The following is an 18,513-nucleotide window of genomic DNA, read 5'->3' as shown; positions in this document are numbered from 1 at the left end:
GCCCCTCTGCCTTCTCCCATACCTCTGAGGCCCAGGGCAGGCCTTGAAGGACTGAAGGAAACCCGCTGAGCCAGGTGTGCTTTAGATGAAGGTTTTTAATGGAAGAATTGGATTCACAGACGAGCAGCCTTCCCATTCAACCATCTGGTCAGAGCTGGGGCAGCTCCTGGGCCCCTGGCCTCTCCATAGTTCCCATCCCACCCCTAGGTGCCTGAAGAGAAATTTAGTATTCAGTCACCCCACCAGATCAAAGGGGAGAAGATACAAATCACACTGTGCCTTCTGTCTGGGCTCCTGAGGGCTGAAAAGCCCCATGAGGGAGCTTGCTGGGAACACAAGGCCTAGGCCCAGCAAGCTGGAGCTCCACAGAAGAGCAGCTTTTCCCCGTTTGGACAGCTTTCGACATGGATGTGCCTGGCACAGCCCCCATCCCCAGCTGGAGCACCCTTTTAGTCGGCAGAGGACAGAAGGAGGGTGCCACAGGCTGCTCGCGCATACAGCTGGTGACTTGACTGCCCGGGGTTGGGCACTGACGCTCTAGAAAGCATGACCCCTCTGCACCCACACTTGGGCACGTGGATGGGACATTGTTGCCAGGAACTCTCAGCCATGCAGGGGACCTGCCCACCCTGGTCCGGCCCTTCCCTTTACAGTGTGTGGGGGGGGGAAACGATGTGGCCTCCTCCAGTCAGGGAAAGCAGTGGGTGTAGTGCGGGACTGGGACCTGCGGCCGAGCTTGTAGGACAATCTGGTTATTCATCTGCTTGCAGTCAGGGCAACTAGAAGTAAGTGGGGGAGGGGGAGGATCAGAGAGCCCAGATAAGCTGGCCCCGTAGTGGCTGCCTTTGGAGTTCAGGTTATCTGAAAGGCCCTGGGCCTGACCTCCAGCTAATTGGGAAGGTTAGGGACGCAGCCACAGCCTGTAATCAGCTGAAGTGAGAGCCGGACAGGCAGGGGACCTTACTGCCACTAACCCTAGAGCAGCCAGCTTCTTATCCTGGACAGATAACATCCAAAACAACCTCCCCCTCCCCACTGCAACCCCCCCCCACTTCACGATAGCATCACTCAGAAGGTCATCAGAACAGGAATCTAATTGTGGCTGAGCCAGGTGACCTTGAGGAAGGCAAGTGACCTCCCCATTCTCACAGCACTGCCTACCCATTGGGCTCCCTCTCTCCATCTGACGGAAGAAAAATATCTTCGTGGTCTTCAAAGAGGCTGCTGGGAACTGGAATGGCAACTCACAAGGCAGGGCACTGTCTGCCTGGGATTCAGTAAAAAAGGCCCAGTGGTCCAAGGGCAAAATCACACACAAGCACAGATGTCAGGGGCGTGCAGAAGCCAGGCTAGACAGCCACAAGACTGCAACTGAGGATAATTTCTCAATGCTCGCTTCTGGTTTTTACAGATCACAAGCTGTAAACCCGAAGATGTCACCCACCCTCCTTTTGTGATGACAAGCTTGAGCCCCAAGAAGGGCAGGGCCTCTTGCAAGGTCATGGATTCACACAGCTAGTCAGCTGACCCCTGTCTGCACCTTGGTGTTCCATGTGCCCTGGCCAGTTCCCATACTGCCACCTGGATCCTAGCTGACCTCTCTGCCCAGTGCCCCTCAGACAATCCCAGACCGATTTCACTGACTCCTGCCTGGGTCCTCTCAAGTTTTCAGCGGGAGCTCCTGGCTTTCTTTGAAGCTGCTTCTGGGGTACCCATCTTTCCCCCATCCCCACCCCACGTCCTGCAGATCTGCTCCTAAAATCCAGAGCCCAGTGGAAGTCTTGGAATGCCAATGTGGCTTTCCTCTCGGTGCACGACAGCAATGCCTTTCCAAGGAATGGATTTAGGGTCTGAGCGCATGCTTTTTTGAGGTTTCAGGGTTCCATTCTAGCTTTTCCACCGGGAGCTGTGACCTTAGGAAGGCTACCTGCAGCTCTGGGCTTCAGGGTTCTCATCTGTCGGAGAGGGACTAGGAAGAACTCAGCAGAGGCAGCATGACTCACATAAAGGGGACACTGCCCGTCAGAAAGGTAAAAGGGTGTTCAGAGGCTACAATCCAGGGAGCTCACTGGTGGGAACAGGACTGCAGGGGCAGAACAGAGAGTAGCCGCACTGTGCCTCAGGTGCCCCCAGGGAACCCTCCTCCCCTCCTGGTGTAGGTCTAAGCTGAGTGCCCACCGGCCAACCACACGCCCAGCTGCTGCAGGTGGGCCGGTTCTAGGAGCCCTTCTCAAGCCGGTTCACTCTCCTGAGGTCCCAAACACCCACCCCACGTCTAGGCTCAAATTCAAGACTCGCACCTCAATCTTGCAGCCCTGTGTGTGCCAAGAGCCACAGATGCACTCCGTCGAATCAAGGCTCGGAGTATTTAGCAGCTTAGAGGAGTTATAGGATTCCTAAAACTCTGGGGAAAGTTGTTCAAAATCGACGAGGACACAACCTAGGTTCCTAACCACGTGATCTCTCAAAAGGCAGGGAGATGTCCACCACACCCTAACTCACGGTGCAAAGTGTACCCCGGGCATAGGCAGCCTAGCCGGGCCTTGTCTTCTCATCAACCTGACAGAGACTGGGCCACACAGTCGGTAACTGTTTACAGTGCTTCCTAGAGCCTGGTGAGGAAGTGGCCCCGCGACTAGTCCTGGCACCAGACTAGGGCCATACCGTGACCACGAAGAGGGTCGGGCAGCCCACTCTTCCCGCGTCGCCTGCCGCACCCCAGCCTGTTGGCCAGACCCTGCGCTGGGTAATTGGGATGAGAGAGGCGACCGACGAGCTGCGGCTCCAGGGAGACTGCGCGCCTGTCAGCCGCAATTTGTTTAAGTGGACGGGACAGGCTGGGCCGCCGCGGGCTGGGGTCACCGAGGCCGCAGCCCCCAGCCTGGCCAGACCCGGGACCGCGGGGGAGCCCAGTCCCACTGCTTAACCGGGCTAGCTGGCGCCAAGGCTCCGGGAGGCGCTGGTCCGGTGGAGAAGCTGTGGATGGGAGCGACGGGTGCGCCTTACTGTCTCCCCCGACCACTTTTCCTAAGCGTAGGGCCACACTTGTCACCCCAGCTTTGCCCAGGCACATTCATTTGCCACGACGCGCTTAGCGCCCAATTACTGGTGCTCACGTTCCCCTCGCCCAACTCTGCCACAGGACCACATCCTCCATCAGTCCCGCATTCACTCCGTGCGGGCTCAGACAAATCCATTCCGGGTCGTGCATGCAGATACCCACAGGTGTTGTGGACTAATCTTTTTCCGCCTACACACAGGAACCTATGCGATTTTTAGGATCAACTCAGGAGAGAGGTCTTTTCCTTGTCTCTTGATCATGCTCAATTATTACCGGGCCAACGGAACCAACAAAAAAAAAGGGGGGGGGCAGCTCTGCCAGACTTGAGACTGCAGCCCCATCCGGGCCAGGCTACCAGTGCTCGATTTGGTTGTTGCGGGAAGCTAAGAGTACGGGCCACGTGGAAGAAGCCTGGGACCCCGAAGCCAGCGCCCGCCCGACGCCCCCGCCTAGGACCGCCTGAGAGAGGGAGGGGCGACTGAGCGCGCGTCCCCCACCCGTCTGCGGGTCCCGGCCGATGCGAAGTGACAGGGGCCGGAGCTTTGTTGTGGAGCCTCGGCCGCCTGGCGCCAGCCGCCCTCGCCTGTGCCCTCCCCCTCCAGCCCCGGGCGGCCCGCGAGGCGCCCCCCGGGGCCTCTTAAAGAGACACGCACACTCTGCCCGGGGGACTCCCCCGGGGGCGCCTGTTCCTGGGAAGGGGGAGGTAGAACCAGGCGGGGGTAGGGCGGAGCTGGAGCTGCGAGCCGCAAGGCGCCGCTCGAGAGGCTGCTTGGGCCGCCCCAGCGGCCAGTTTTCGATGCTCCAAGGGTATTCTAAGCAGAAGTTTGATTGGGGAGGGTCGATAAAGAATCTTAAGAGTGGTTATGGCAGGTCCTCCGGTTAACTGCCGATGGTGAGCTGGAGCAGTTGATGGAATCCCAGCCTGCCAGGAAAGCCTGTGGCCAGCCGCAGGGCAGGTTCTTAACTCCTTAGGTGGGATTCAGGTCTCCTGTGCTGCAACCATCGCGCCATAGCTGCCGGGTTTCTTGGAGTTCGTGGACAAATAATTTAACCTTCATGTTTTCAAATCTCGAGTTCAGACGGGTAGAACAGCTGCCCTATGCTACCCAGGAAAATATCCAAAATACATACTTCGATGCATACACAATTCTTACAAGTACTGAAGTGCCTGTCCGCATACGCACAATTTAGCAATTGTATTGCTGATTCGAAAAACTGACCTGGCTATTTTTTGTTCACCTCAGTAACTACCCAAGTGTGTTCAAATACATCTCTCCCGGAGGGGACACATCCTGTTTAAGCTGAAATTTATGCAGTGGATCTCACCCCAGCAGAGAAGCCCTGCGAAGCTAGAGCTTAAGAGGCAGAGAAGAGAATGAGAAGAGCCACCTAGACAAGAGTAAGGAAGGTCCTGAAGAAAAGAAAAACCCTGTGGGGCAGGCGCGCACACGGCTATGAAGAATTACAAGCGCCTGGTGTTGGCTCAGAAACATAGGAAAAAAGGTCGTGGAGGCCAAACGACTCCTGCTGGTCTCAACCCCGCACTGCCGGGGGGCGACTGGCCTTTAAACGCCTTTCTGGGAGGTCAGCTACCGAGTGCCTAGAGTCCCGCTGTACGCAGCTGAGGGACAAGCTGCCTGGGCTTTGCCACTGATAGATTTAGGTGCCCACCATGCGGACACAGGGCCGGTGACGGTGGAATTCACTTGTAGTGGTTATTTGGGTGAGAGTGTCGATTGTGGCTACTTCATACCCTGCCTTGCCCCCCCCCCCCCCGCAACAAGCATAAAGGGCCGCGCCGCAACCCTATTTGAGGCAAGTGTATGATCTGTTTGCTCTGGGCACACCTGATTATGGCTCTTGTGTACCGAGAGCATCACACTGGGCGCGAAGTACAACACACATACACATACACACACACCACACCGACACCACACCACACCACACCACGCACACGGATGCACTGAGGCTGTCTCCAGAGAGAAAACGAAGACTGATCATCGAAGGGGGTGTTTACAAATGTTGGCAGACACCTCGATTCCCACCCGCACTTCTCAGCATTCCTGAACTAGGGCTCTTTGAGCTTCCAAAAAAAGGAAACAAATTCTAGAGAAGAAAGGTTGCCGGTGCCTAGGAAGAGATGGGCTTGCATCTCCAGTACCGGATGCGACGAAAATTCGTTCTGGAGCATGTGGAGAATCTGAGGTCTAGGATCAACCAGCGCGGTACCTCCTTGTGCTCAGCAGAAGGTGCGCTCACCTACCTGGCCCCAAGGATCCATTTTCCCACTCGCCAGAAAGCTTTAGGTTGGGAACCTGACACAGACCTACTTTGGGCTAAGTGCAGGGCCAGCCTGGAACCCCAGGTTCCTGAGTCCGTGAGGGGAGACGCAGGTGGGGGGGGGGTCCCCGCATTTCCCCCAGAGCAAGGCCGCGTCCCGCTCCCGCCCGTGCAGGCCCCTTCAGGGTTCTACCGTGGCTCCCCACTCACCGGCTCCGGCTACCTGAGTTCGGCTCCGGGCCCTCGGCCGCCCGAGCCTCCTGACTTGCCCGCCCACCGGCCTGGCTTTCCAGTGCCCGCAGCCTCCCTCCGAAGTGCATGGACCCGGGGCGGTGACCGCGAGTGGGGTGGGAGGCCAGGCTGGGGCGCAGGCCAGAGCCGCCGGGCCTCCCGGCGCGGGAGAGAAAGGGCGCCCCCTCTCCTCTCCGGAACGTGTCAATGCTTTGCACTTGGGGCCGGCACGCGGCTAGGGGTCCTTCCCCTAAGGCCCTGGGACCCGGGCGCCCCCTGCCTCAGGCGGTTTCGGCGGGTCAGGTCGGCCCTCCGCGCTTCCCAGTCCTCGCCCAGGCAGCGGCCCGCGCGGGCGGCGGGGTGGGGGCCAGGCCAGGGGGAGGGGTCTCGGGGCCCGCTGGCCCGTCATTGGTTAATATTTTATTCTGTTGACATGTTTTCTTACTGCTGAGGCTTCCGACACCTTCTCCCTGGGCCCCCCTCCCGTCCAGAGCTTGGCCTGAGCTGTCAAAACCCCGCCCCCGGAGACCCACAATTGGTCCAAAAAGCGTAAAATCAGCAATCAAGGGGGGCCTGGCTCGTTAGCGCAGGGGATCCGAGCAGGGCAGGACATGTGAGATAGTCACAGTTTTCCAGAGATCAGGACAAGATCTAACCAGTCGCGCGTGGTCTCCGGCGCCGGAGCCGGCCAGGCCAGCCCAGCCCAGCCCAGCCCAGCCCGCGCAGAGCCCCCTCCGCCCCCGCGCCCAGAGCCCCGAGCCCCTTGAGGTGCGCGGGACGGGGAGCCGGGAGAAGCAGCTGCCGCGCTTGTCGCCGGTGCCGTCAGTCCTCCGCTCGCGCCGCCGCCCGGGCCGGGGGTCCGAGCCGCGCGCCCCCGGCCCCGGCCCCGGCTCCCGGGTGCCTGGGCCGGATGTCCCGATGAGAGAGCCGGCGCTGGCAGCCAGCGCCATGGCTTACCACCCATTCCACGCGCCACGGCCCGCCGACTTCCCCATGTCCGCCTTCCTGGCGGCAGCGCAGCCCTCCTTCTTCCCGGCGCTAGCGCTGCCGCCCGGCGCGCTGGCCAAGCCTCTGCCCGACCCGGGCCTGGCGGGGGCGGCGGCAGCGGCTGCAGCGGCCGCAGCGGCAGCCGAGGCGGGGCTGCACGTCTCGGCACTCGGCCCGCACCCGCCCGCCGCGCATCTACGCTCGCTCAAGAGCCTGGAACCCGAGGACGAGGTGGAGGACGACCCCAAGGTGACGCTGGAGGCCAAGGAGTTGTGGGACCAGTTCCATAAGCTGGGCACCGAGATGGTCATCACCAAGTCCGGGAGGTAGGGTGGCCGGCAGGCAGGCGGGCGGGCGGTCTGGGGGACCGGACAGCACCCATCAGCACCCGGAGCCGGTGCTCTCGGCTCCCCCGCTCTGGCTCTGGCGCCACGCTCCTCTTCACAGATAAGCAAGCTGACGTTTTTTTCGTTTGGCACCGGAGCGAAATAAAAAGAAAAAGAAAACCAAGCATCCCTCGATTGAAATAAAACGAAAACACGCTCCTAAAGAATAGTCCCAATCCTTCTTAATCTCAAAACCCCAATGACTCGGCCCTAGCGGGTCTTCTTCGCCCCTTCAGGTCTAGCTTTTCTGCTTCCGGGCCGATCTAGGAGTTCCTAGGAGAAGGAACCTTCCCCGGATTCTCCGCTCCGTTTCCCGGAGTCCATAGTGGGACTAGCACCCCGTCTCATGCTTGCTCCAGACCGACTGCTGGGTTCCCGGCAGCGGGTCTTGAGTTGTTGAGCCTGCAGCTAGGCCCTGGAGAGAGTCTTGCTTATACATGGAGCTCAAGACCAGCTACCTCCTGAGGCCTTAAAGCCAGAAGAATAAACACAATCCCCAATCCTCCCAACACTTCAGGCTCTGAGAGTCCAGGCCTCAGGTTCACCCTGTTCCCCCGAACTCTAGACTCAGGAGCCCTGATCAAGGTTAAGCATATCATTTCCCCCCAGACAAAGGTCTTGCTAATTTATTTCTATGAGCCCTGCGTGTAGAGTGTGTTTCTCCTGAACGAATTTCATGGCAATTCAGAAAAACCCAGCGTATTTCTAAAGGGCCTAGTTTCCTTTCCTAGACACCAACCTTAATCCCACATCAGAGTGGAAGGAAGGTCCACAGACCTGAGTGCAAAGCTCATTCAAGACTTTACAAAACAGGGTCTGGCCAGCAGAAATGAAATGTCTAGGGAGTAACAACCGCAGGTTGGGTCTTCCCAGTAGCAGTAAGAGCACAGCACAAGCAGAGGTGGTATTGCAAACATAGATGGGGCAATCAGGCAGGGGTATTCTGTCATCAGGACGGTAAAGGAGTAAAGAAGAGCCGGGTCCCAATAGCATGTTCCCCTTCCCTCCCTCCGAGGCGGATGTTCCCCCCCTTCAAGGTGCGAGTCAGCGGTCTGGACAAGAAGGCCAAGTACATCCTGCTGATGGACATTGTGGCTGCTGATGACTGCCGCTATAAGTTTCACAACTCCCGGTGGATGGTGGCGGGCAAGGCCGACCCGGAGATGCCCAAGCGCATGTACATTCATCCGGACAGTCCGGCCACGGGGGAGCAGTGGATGGCCAAGCCTGTGGCTTTCCACAAGCTGAAGCTCACCAACAACATTTCCGACAAGCATGGCTTTGTGAGTTCGAGGAGAGTGGGAAGGCGTTGAGAACCTGGGTTTGCTCACTGCAGTTGCGTGGGTAGAGGGAGGCTACAGAATGTCTAGGACCCCTAGAGTGACCTTGTCTGCAGCACTGGGCCACTGGGGAAGAGCATGTGGACAGTTGATGGGGAACTCCAGGCTGTTCTCAATCGCAGTTCCTTCTGTCAGGGTTTTGAGAGCCCCTCAAGACCGAGGCAGGTGCTACAGGCAATAGGTCAAGCAGCAGCACAGGCCCTGTGGAGGTCACTCTGCTGTGGGGTGGGAGATGCTGGGCTTGGAGAATGCCAAGACTTACTCCTGCAGCTAACCCTCACCTAAGGCTAGAGAATGCAGACATTAAACTCGCTCTCTTCAGGCCTTTTTGGAGACCTTTCCCTCCAGCAAGGCAGATGATGTCCAGCCAAGAGACAGTCTGAGGAACTCTCCCTTTCTGCTTGATCCTAGTCAATGGTGGGAGTTCACTGGGCGAGGGGGAGTTCTATTGCACTGTAGACAGTTCATGAGCCTTCACACACACACACACACACACACACACACACACACTTCTCTTTCCTTAGTATTTCAGGAGTTTACCAAGGTCAGGGAAAGTGCAGTCAAAGCGCCGACCTGGGTTTTGTTTGTTTCTGTTTTGTTTCATTTCTATTTTCAACTGAGAGGTGTAATAGAGAGAGAAAATAACTTTGAAAAGAAAAGCATAAGAAAAGTAGAAAAAGAAGTGCAGGTGAAAAAAACGAGAGAGAGAGAGAGAGAGAGAGAGAGAGAGAGAGAGAGAGAATGAAAACTTTAGGACAGGGGCAGGGAGTCACTGGCTGAACCTCACGCTCTTCACAGACCATCCTGAACTCCATGCACAAATACCAGCCGCGCTTCCACATCGTCCGAGCCAATGACATCTTGAAGCTCCCCTACAGCACCTTCCGCACCTACGTCTTCCCAGAGACCGACTTCATCGCTGTCACTGCCTACCAGAATGACAAGGTGTGCTGGGCGGGAAGTGAACTTGGCCCCTACATCCATCTACATCCCCAAACATGTACAGGCTTCAAACCTCCATTCAAACACACCCAATAGCAGGGGCATTGCAAAGAGCTTGAAGAACCCGCCACCCACTCAGATTTGCAAGAGCAGCACCCACATAAATCCCCTGGGCTCCCTCTCATACCCACACAGACACACATACTCCCCTGAGGCACTCAAACAGCTGGGCCGTAGCTGGAGTGGAGATGTTTACTTAGCAATTAGTAGAGACTCAGGCTCCCGCTGACATTTTTACATTTTATTCCTTCATTTCTTGGCTCATGACTGGGAATCTAAATGAAAAGAGGGCGCCTGGGGCAATCTGCCCAAGTTCTACAGATGCTAGGAATGCAGGGTCCAATTTTTACTCTCCAAGAGAGCCAAACAGTGGGACAGGTGGCACAGCTCTGGTGAGCCCCTCTAAGCCACTTGTCTGGGTCTATCCAGGCCCCAGGCCCTGTGGGAAAAACTAAGACAATTCTCCTTCAGGTGAAAAGGCTTTTTTTCTATGTGCCTTCATAGATCACAGTGGAGTAAATGAGAGGGTCCCAGTGTCTTTGCTTGTGTCTTTGTAAACCAGGGGTCTGCCTGATCTCGTATTCTATCTGGAGTGCCTTAGCTATATATGGAAACTAGTGAATTCGTTGGATTCTATAGGCACTTGTTTATTTATTTTTATCTTTTTGTAAACTTGCCCTTCTGGGCCTGTGAGTGCAATGATTTGCCTTTGCCTGGACCTGCGGGCTTGGGTGTGCGGGCACTGTATTCAGGTACCGAATAGTTTAACCTGAGTGACTACAGGAGCCTGTTTGTTTGCTTGGGCCTGTGTGTGCGTGTTGAGGGATTATTTTTGAATAAGAGAGAGACCCTGTCACCTTCCTAGATGCTTGCCTGCCGGCCTTACCTCCCTGCTTCCTATCCCCGGTGGGTGGCATGACCCCACCCCCTACCTCCGGCTTTCTATTCCGTGGCCCGTAGTCGCTGACCTCAGGGTGCCCCCGGCCAGGCTAGAAGAGCCAGGTCTTGACTTTGTGCCGCTTCCCCGGTCCCGCAGATTACACAGCTGAAGATCGACAACAACCCGTTTGCCAAGGGCTTCCGGGACACCGGGAACGGCCGTCGAGAGAAAAGGTGAGGGATCAGCGGGTGGCCTGTGACGCGTTCCGCCGGGCACAGGAAGCCTTAAGGGGTGCGTTGGCGGCTGACATCTCCCTCTGCTCTCTCCCAGGAAGCAGCTAACGCTGCCGACTCTCCGCTTGTATGAGGAACACTGCAAGCCGGAGCGTGACGGCGCAGAGTCCGATGCCTCCTCCTGTGACCCTCCGCCTGCGCGTGAACCACCGCCCTCCCCCAGCGCAGCACCCAGTCCCTTGCGCCTGCACCGGACTCGAAGTAAGTGACTCGGTTGGTCTGGAAAGTAGGAGTCGGAAGTGTCCCCTTAGGGTGCCCCTTAAAGTCGACCTTTTGTTCAGCTCTCTTAAAGACCTGGATAAAAGTGACCGGGATGTGGCTAGAATTTCCAGTCTGGTACTCCCATTTAAGGACTGTCCCTGCCAGCCAAGACATTTGGTAGGCTTTGGAGTTGGACTCCCCGTGGGATGTGTGGTTAGAAATGAGGTTTTCAACTCAGGGCTGGTTTTCTTCCAGTGTAAGAATGGGGTCTTGGATTTATGTGACCTGCAGCTGCCCCTAGAAGCTCTCCCAAATTGACCTTCCCAATAGCTGGTCTGTCTAAAGTGTCGACGACCCGGCCCAGGTTCCCCGGGTCAGGGCGCCGCGTCCGTCTCCGCCTGCGCCCTGTAACCCGTGTTCCATCTCTCCCCGCAGTCGAGGAAAAGCCATGCTCAGCCGACAGCGACGCTGAGCTGGAGCGACCAGGCGAGGAGCGCGCAGCAGCGCCCCTGGGCCGCAGCCCTATGCGGGACGCCAGCCCCGCTGCTCGCTTGACCGAACCCGAACGCGCCCGGGAGCGGCGCAGCCCGGAGAGAGGCAGCAAGGAAACAACGGAGGGCAGTGGGGACGGCCCGTTTGGTCTGCGGAGCCTGGAGAAGGAACGCACCGAGGCCCGGAGAAAGGACGAGGGGCGAAAGGACGCGGGCGAGGGCAAGGAGCCTAGCCTGGCACCGCTGGTGGTGCAGACAGACAGTGCATCCCCACTGGGTGCGGGCCACCTGCCCGGCCTGGCTTTCTCCAGCCACCTGCACGGGCAGCAGTTCTTTGGGCCGCTGGGAGCTGGCCAGCCTCTTTTCCTGCACCCAGGACAATTCGCTATGGGCCCCGGAGCCTTCTCCGCTATGGGCATGGGTCATCTGCTAGCCTCGGTGGCAGGAGGCGGCGGCAATAGCGGAGGCGCGGGACCCGGAACCGCGACGGGGCTGGACGCAGGCGGGCTGGGTCCCGCAGCCAGCGCAGCAAGCACCGCGGCGCCCTTCCCGTTCCACCTCTCCCAGCACATGCTGGCATCTCAGGTAAGGCCTGTGATCTGCCGGCAGCAGAAGGAGGGAGGCGCAGCTTGGTGGTGACTGAGACCGGCAGAGAGCTTGAGAGACTTAATCCGGTCTACAGGAAAGCCATCTAGGTTCTGAGAGGTTAAAACGGAACGCTTGCCTATGATCTAGCCAGGACTTTACTTCCGTACTCTGTGTGACCTTAGGAAAGTCCCTGGACCTCTCTGGGCCTGTTTCCTTCTCTAACCCCAGCAAAGGGTGAGAGAACACCCCACAACACTTTTTCTAACTGACCAGTTAGGATTGCTCTTGGGTTTTATGGGGTTCGCTTTTCTGGCCCTAGGAAACTTTTGAGAAGGAAATCCTTGACCTCATAACTGGCTCTAAAAGGCTCTGTAGGCTGGGAATTTTGCATTATTTTCTGGACAGTTGGCTGCCAAAGGGACTCACATCACAGGTCCCTGGCCCCTTTGAGGTCCTCTAGGAAGCTGTCTCTCCTGACCAGTAACTGACTTGGTCTTTGCCCTATTCTGAGTCCCCTAACTCTCCAGCCACAGCCAGAGAAGGGGGCTTAGTTCCCCCACTGCCTCCTACTGAAATTCTGAGTTCCCAGGGGAGAGTTGACGAAAATGTGGCCAGCGGCACAATAAGGAGATCGGATGCAGAGGCCTCTTTCCTTACTCGGGTGGAATATTCCCTGTGGAAAGATTTGGAATCTCTTCATTCAGTTTCTTCCCTCTGAGGTTTCTGGCAAATTGAACCCTTGAGATCTTATCTCCGGGGAAGGAAAATAGGAGTTTAGATTTTTGAGAGTGTGGCTTTTGGTTCAGAAGCGAGTATGTGTAAAGTCGGGGGTGGGGCTCTGAAATGAGTTTTGAACAGAGCTTATCACCATTAGGGTGTATGCAGTGTCTGGGGCACCCGAACCACTGTGACTCGGTTGATCTGTACCCCCTGGTTTTCTGTGGATGTGAATGTCCCCTCCCCAGATAAACTTTGATGATTATGGGAATTACGACACAGGAAAGTCAGGGTATCTGGACACAGCCTGGTCAGGAGGTGCAAATCCAGGGAGGGCATACTCCTGAGCTATGAGAAATCAATTGATATATTAGGGGATAAGGCCGTAGCTGTATGTCAGGTGAAACCAAATCTTGGGAAATTCGAAGCTTCCTCACCTCCTCCCAACCCGCAGTGCCAGGTCTGAAGTGTACAGTGGGGAGTGCTCTTGCATTCCTCCAGGCCAAACTGCTTCTTGGCTTCTTCCTGTTTGAACCAGGACTGGAGCTTTCTCTGACTCTAGTACTGTCAGCCCCCAATCACCTGCTCCATAGGCACACACTCTGGGGCAGAAGCCATTATCTCAAAGGTCAGATAATCTCAAATCGGGGCCTCGTGAGCTGAGTGCCCTGGTTGTCCAGGACTTCCTGGTTGCTGGGCTATCCACCAGCAAAGACTGCAGAAGTGCCGCCGGTTCTTTGTCAAACATTCAGGCCAGTTTATAAACTGATTAGCCCTTGCATACAGATCCTAGCTGAGGCAGGAGATGTGCGCATCCTGCTTCCCAAGCCTGTGTTCCTGCAGCAACTTGGACCGTGCAGACAGAAGCCATGGAGGAACCACTGTTCTAGATGAGCGGAACCTTATATGACAGTACCAGCTGCCTGCTTGCCATCTGATCTCGTGCCTTTCCTATGTTTTCCCTCTAGGCCTTTTCCCATACTAGTTCAGCCAGCTTATTCTCTTACCCCTACCAGACCAGCCAGCTCAGACAGAACAGGGCAACTCCAAGCCTTTGCATCTCACCCTAGGCGATGAACACACTGGGTTTGGCCCTGGTACACGGGCTCTACCTGTGAGCCCGTGGTTTTATAGTTATGTGACTTCTGGTTCGAGTAAGGCAAGGTGTATCAAATTGTAGATTTAGGGCTACCACCCTTCCGACAGATGTCTAACCCTTGTTTCCTTCTGTTTCTTCCAGGGAATCCCAATGCCCACTTTCGGAGGCCTCTTCCCCTACCCCTACACTTACATGGCAGCAGCGGCCGCCGCAGCCTCGGCTTTACCCGCCACCAGCGCTGCAGCTGCTGCCGCGGCCGCCGCTGGTTCCCTATCACGCAGCCCATTCCTGGGCAGTGCCCGGCCTCGCCTGCGCTTCAGCCCTTACCAGATCCCGGTCACCATCCCACCTAGCACTAGTCTCCTTACCACCGGGCTGGGTGCGGAGGGCTCCAAGGCTGCGGGCGGAAGTAGCCGTGAGCCTAGCCCACTGCCTGAGCTGGCTCTCCGAAAAGTGGGGGGCCCATCCCGTGGGGCCCTATCGCCCAGCGGCTCAGCCAAAGAGGCGGCCAGTGAACTGCAGAGCATCCAGAGACTGGTGAGTGGGTTGGAGAGCCAGCGAGCCCTCTCCCCAGGCCGGGAGTCGCCCAAGTGAGGGGGCTCCTTGGCTGCTGCGCTGCCACACGGGCCTCCCAGGCTGGGCTGCCTGCCTCGGCTGCCTGGGACGTGTACGGCACAGAATGGGTATTTATTTAAATAAAGAAGCAAAATCGGGCTTCAGCAGTCAGAATAGAGCCTCGTGTGGCAGGTCGGGGATCTGGGCCGCTTCCCTGGGACCTCAAGGAGGAAATCAGTCTACCTGCAACACGGTCGCACTTGGAGCCACTGGATTTGATTCAGATCTGCTCGAGAGTCAACTACGGGGGGGGGTACCTCCTTCTTTCAACATATGGGGGTGGAGATGGTCTCCTTTAGAGTCCAGCGTCCCTTCAGAAGCCAGAATGTGCATAGGGCAGAGGTGTTCGCTTTAGACAGTATCCCACTGTCCCTGGCCTTGGGCCCGGACGTCTTGAGAAATTGGAGTGGAGGATGTGGAGCCAGAGAAGCCTGAAGTCAGTGTAGACTTGAGCTAGGAGTCTGCCCGTTTGGTCTTCCCACCTCCACCTAACCAGAGACAGGCGCCACTGCTACTACTCCTACTCCTGGGTCAGTGGAGGAAGTTGCACTTCGGCTTTGAGTCCCCAGGGGGCAAAAGATATTTATGAAATAAATGGTAATTTGTGTAAATAAGCTTTAAGGTTCACAGAAGATGCAAATTCGTTATTAATTTATTCAAAGGTGTACATTACTGTGTACATATATTTAGAGATTAACTCATAGCATTTAATTTTTTTTTCATTTTACATGAGCATCTATATTGTACAGGGCCCCAGGATCCTTGGCTGATGGGAAGGGGGAGGTACCGAACCCCAGGGAAGGCCCACCCCACGGGCCTCTCAGCCTCTGCGCCCCGGCTTTGCCCGCCCGGCCCACGGGCCCCACCTCAGGTTTTCACTTTTTGCTCCAGAGAGAGAGAATGAAGCGAGTAAATAATAAAACGCTACGATGCGAAGTGAACCGCGCTGTGCGCTCTGTGGGCCGAGCGGGGCTGGGGCTCTGTGGGCGCAGAAGAAGGGACTAAGGCGGGTAAAAAAGGCTGGGTGTCCCTATCTGCTGGGCAGTTGCACCTCGGCCACGGTGGCGGCACCCGGGAGGCATGCAGGCCTGCGAGGCTTCGAGGCGCCGGTGCCGGGCACAGGCTGGGCCTGGAGGCGCCGCTCAGCCTCGCAGTCCCCCGCGACCCAGGCCCGCAGCTCGGGCTCCCTCTGCTGGCCACTAGCTGTGTGTCGGCAGCTCCTGCTGCTCCCGGAACCTGGACGCTAGAGCCAAGCCAAGCGCAGAAGAGCGGCCTGGTCTCTGACATCTAGGACACTATGAACCAATTCATCATCACCTCTTTTCAACGTTTTCTGGGTGCATGGTCTGGGAAGTGGGTGCTTCCCTTTTCACTTTCTCCTTTCAAGTGTATGTGTTGGGGTGACCGCGTTCCTTTAATACCACGGCCCCCAGAATTCCGTCCCATCACTCTGCCTTCTGGAATTATTCCGTGTTTGGGCTGCTGAATAGAGTGCAAAATCTGGCCTAAAAATTCCTCCTTAGACCTCGACTAACTCCCAGGATGTGAGTGTGGTGGGTCAATAAGCTGTTCCCCTCCCTGCCTCAGGCTGGTTGGTGACTTTCAGGGGGTCGCATTGTGTCTCACAATTGGGCTAGTACTTCCCAAGACCCACTCCATCAAGGACAGCTAGCTACTCCCATCCATTTCCCTCCAGAGGGTCGCAGCCTTCCCTGCTCAATATCACCAAACTGGCAGGTGCTTTCAGTCCTTAACTGAGGTGGTCAGGGTGACTCCCAAGCAGTTACTCCTTCAACATGTCCCTGGGGTTGTGGTCGTTGAACACCCCACTTACTTCCTTTAAATCCAGGGGCACTGATCAAGGAGATTGCCTCTTTAGGCGCTGTGCACCCCTGGGGCTTGTATGGCCTCCAACTAGCCCAGGGACATCAGGGACAGGGGTTTGACAGGCAGGGTAAAAATGCAGGTGGAACTGAAAATTCCGGGGCATCAGATGTTCAGGACTCCTTCCTGGGATGACACACTTATCTAACTCTTCCTGGAAGAAGGCTGCTCCAAACTACACTGAATTTCATGGGCTGAGGGAAAGAGAGCTGGGCGTGGTGGGGGTTGAGAGGTAGAAGATCATCCCAACCCTAGGTGGGTTATGGCTTCTCTGTCTCTAATCTACTTGGACTGACACCCCCCCCCCCCCCGCGTGCGCTCGCAATGTGCTCCACGAACCAAGCAGGAACAGGAAAACTCCCTCCCCTAGTTCAAGTAGCATCTCTCCCTAGCTCTGCTTTTATTCGAGGTCGCTTTGGGTTGAAATGTCTGGAAAATTTACAGAGCAAGGCGTGCACTGGCTTCTTGCTGCCTCTCTCTTGTAACTCGGAAAGAAGCCTGGGAGTTAGCCGTGGGTCCCCCGCGGCCTGCGGACACCAGGGGGCATCACCTGAGGTGGTGGACATGATCACAGCAGAACAGCCACCGGAGAGGGTCTGCTTTGGAAGGCCGGCTGCAGCAGCCTGGTCGCTGTTGTATTCTGGCGGCTGCTGCAGCAGTTCGGGTCATCCTGGAGCGCAGTTTGGAGAGTCCTCCCGCCCCCTTGCTTTCGCCCTTACACGCCCCCCTCCGGAGTTGCCCACCCAGTGCTCCGCTGGGTCCCAGCTGCTGCAAGGCCAAGTGCGGCATGGGGATCCTGCAGCCGACGAGCTGGGCCTTGTCCTAGACAAAGGCCAGGCCCCTCCCAGGCCCAATTAAGCTACCAGCCTTCCAGCCTTCATTGTCTCTGGGGTCGCCAATTAGCTCAGGCGCCCGTGTACCCGCTGCTCCGGTGCCCCACGGCCTTCTTAACCCTTCAGGACCTGCTACCAGAGGCCTTGGACGGCAAGCCCGTCTGCAGAGGGGCGTGTGTGAGTGCAGCGGGTCGAGGGGCCGTTGAGGCCTATTGGTTGGTGACCTACCGTGTCGCCTAGACTCTCTATGGGGAGTGTGGGGTCTGTCAGAATTGTGTGTGCTGGTTTAGGATTGACTGTGATTCACGGGAGAACTGGGAGTTTCAGAATTCGGGGTCTCGATGGGACCCCTAGCGGCTCAACTGCATGGATCCCGAGACCTAGAACACCGCATTTCCCTCTCGGTTAATCCGAGGCTTCCAGACCATCGAGCTATTCCTTCCCTCCCAACTTCCCGGCTCCGACCGACCGCGTCTGAATCCTCGGTAGAAGGCCCTGCCCTCCGGGGGGCGTGGAACTGGGTTCCACCTTCCCAAGCCGCCACCCGACTCTCAGGCTGGGGGAGGAGCGCGCCGCGCTGAGTTCTCCGGGACACCCGCTCTCGGCTGCCCGGGCTCAGACCCTGCCCTGCCTCCTGCTTCTCTAGGAGACGACTGTGGAGGGACAGGTCTGGGAGAGATCGGAGTTGCAACTCTGAGCTCTTCTTCTTTCTAGTTAGGGAGAGACCCTAAATCCAATCTCGCTTCCTCTTCCCGTACCCCCTCCGCTTCTCCGCCCTTGACCCCGAAGTTTGGAGCACTATCCCGGTAGACAGGGTCCAGCCAACGGTCCAGAGTCCCGGGCTCTAAGGACTAGGCGGCTGCGGGGAGGACGACCCCGAGCATTGGAGGAGGTCGGACGCTCCAGGTGGTCTCTGGGCGTTGTGTCACAGACGCCAGAGTGCAGGCAGGTGGCCCCGCGGGGAAAGCGTTAGTGTCCGGAGGACTGTTTGCCTCCCGGAGTTTCTTTTGGGCCCTCTAGGGGAGCGGATCTGTCCATCGGGTTTGTTGGTGCATAGAATCCCAAACTCACTTCCTTTTGAGGCTGCTCGGGACGCGGATGCCTGTCCAGTTTCCAGGAGGCAGGAACTCCCATCGTACCCACGAGATGGCGCTCCAGGCCAGGGACCAATCCGCAACCACCGGCACTCTGCGGGCCAGAGCCTGAGAAGCTCCGGCGTCAGGGAAATGGGCAGTGTGAAACAGAACCTCACTGTAGGTCCAAGCCCAGAAACTTGCGAGAGACTACTGAAGACGGCTGTGGCCATCAACTACAGAGCTCAAAGCGTGGTGTGGGGGATTTCTCTTTGGAACTGTCCTGCAGCGCCAGCTCCCAGTCCTTCCAGGCTGGGGCCTGGACAGGGAAGGAGCTCGCCTCTGGCCTTCCTGGTCCCTCTGAAGCACAGTCAGGGCTGGAATCCGTGAGCACTGGAAGACACGCCTCTGGCGTTTTAGAGTGTGGGGCTCCACTGGACCATGCAAGGTTGAGTTCAAGGTCAAGGACTGTGGGGCAAACACTCGGGAATGGTGTACTTGAGAACCAAGGGTCGTGTTTTACAAGACTATCAAAGGCCCAGGAGAGACTTT

The 18,513-nt window shown here is 57.2% G+C and overlaps 1 protein-coding gene across 1 annotated transcript; it reads left to right on the top strand.

The window, feature by feature from the left end:
* The first annotated feature begins 6,013 nt into the window (after positions 1-6,013).
* Positions 6,014-14,785, top strand: Tbx2 (T-box transcription factor 2). The gene is made up of 7 exons (XM_048446662.3): positions 6,014-6,885; positions 7,961-8,228; positions 9,084-9,230; positions 10,324-10,400; positions 10,498-10,661; positions 11,097-11,737; positions 13,698-14,785. The coding sequence occupies exons 1-7, from the start codon at positions 6,491-6,493 to the stop codon at positions 14,148-14,150; spliced, it is 2,145 nt and encodes a 714-aa protein (XP_048302619.3). The 5' UTR covers positions 6,014-6,490; the 3' UTR covers positions 14,151-14,785.
* The last annotated feature ends 3,728 nt before the right edge of the window (positions 14,786-18,513 follow it).

This window comes from Myodes glareolus, chromosome 9 (genome assembly GCF_982192425.1).
Source record: "Myodes glareolus chromosome 9, mMyoGla1.1, whole genome shotgun sequence".
NCBI classification, from domain to species: Eukaryota; Metazoa; Chordata; class Mammalia; order Rodentia; family Cricetidae; genus Myodes; species Myodes glareolus.
The sequence above is the reverse complement of the archived record's forward strand: the minus strand, read 5'-3'. Positions and strand labels throughout refer to the sequence as shown.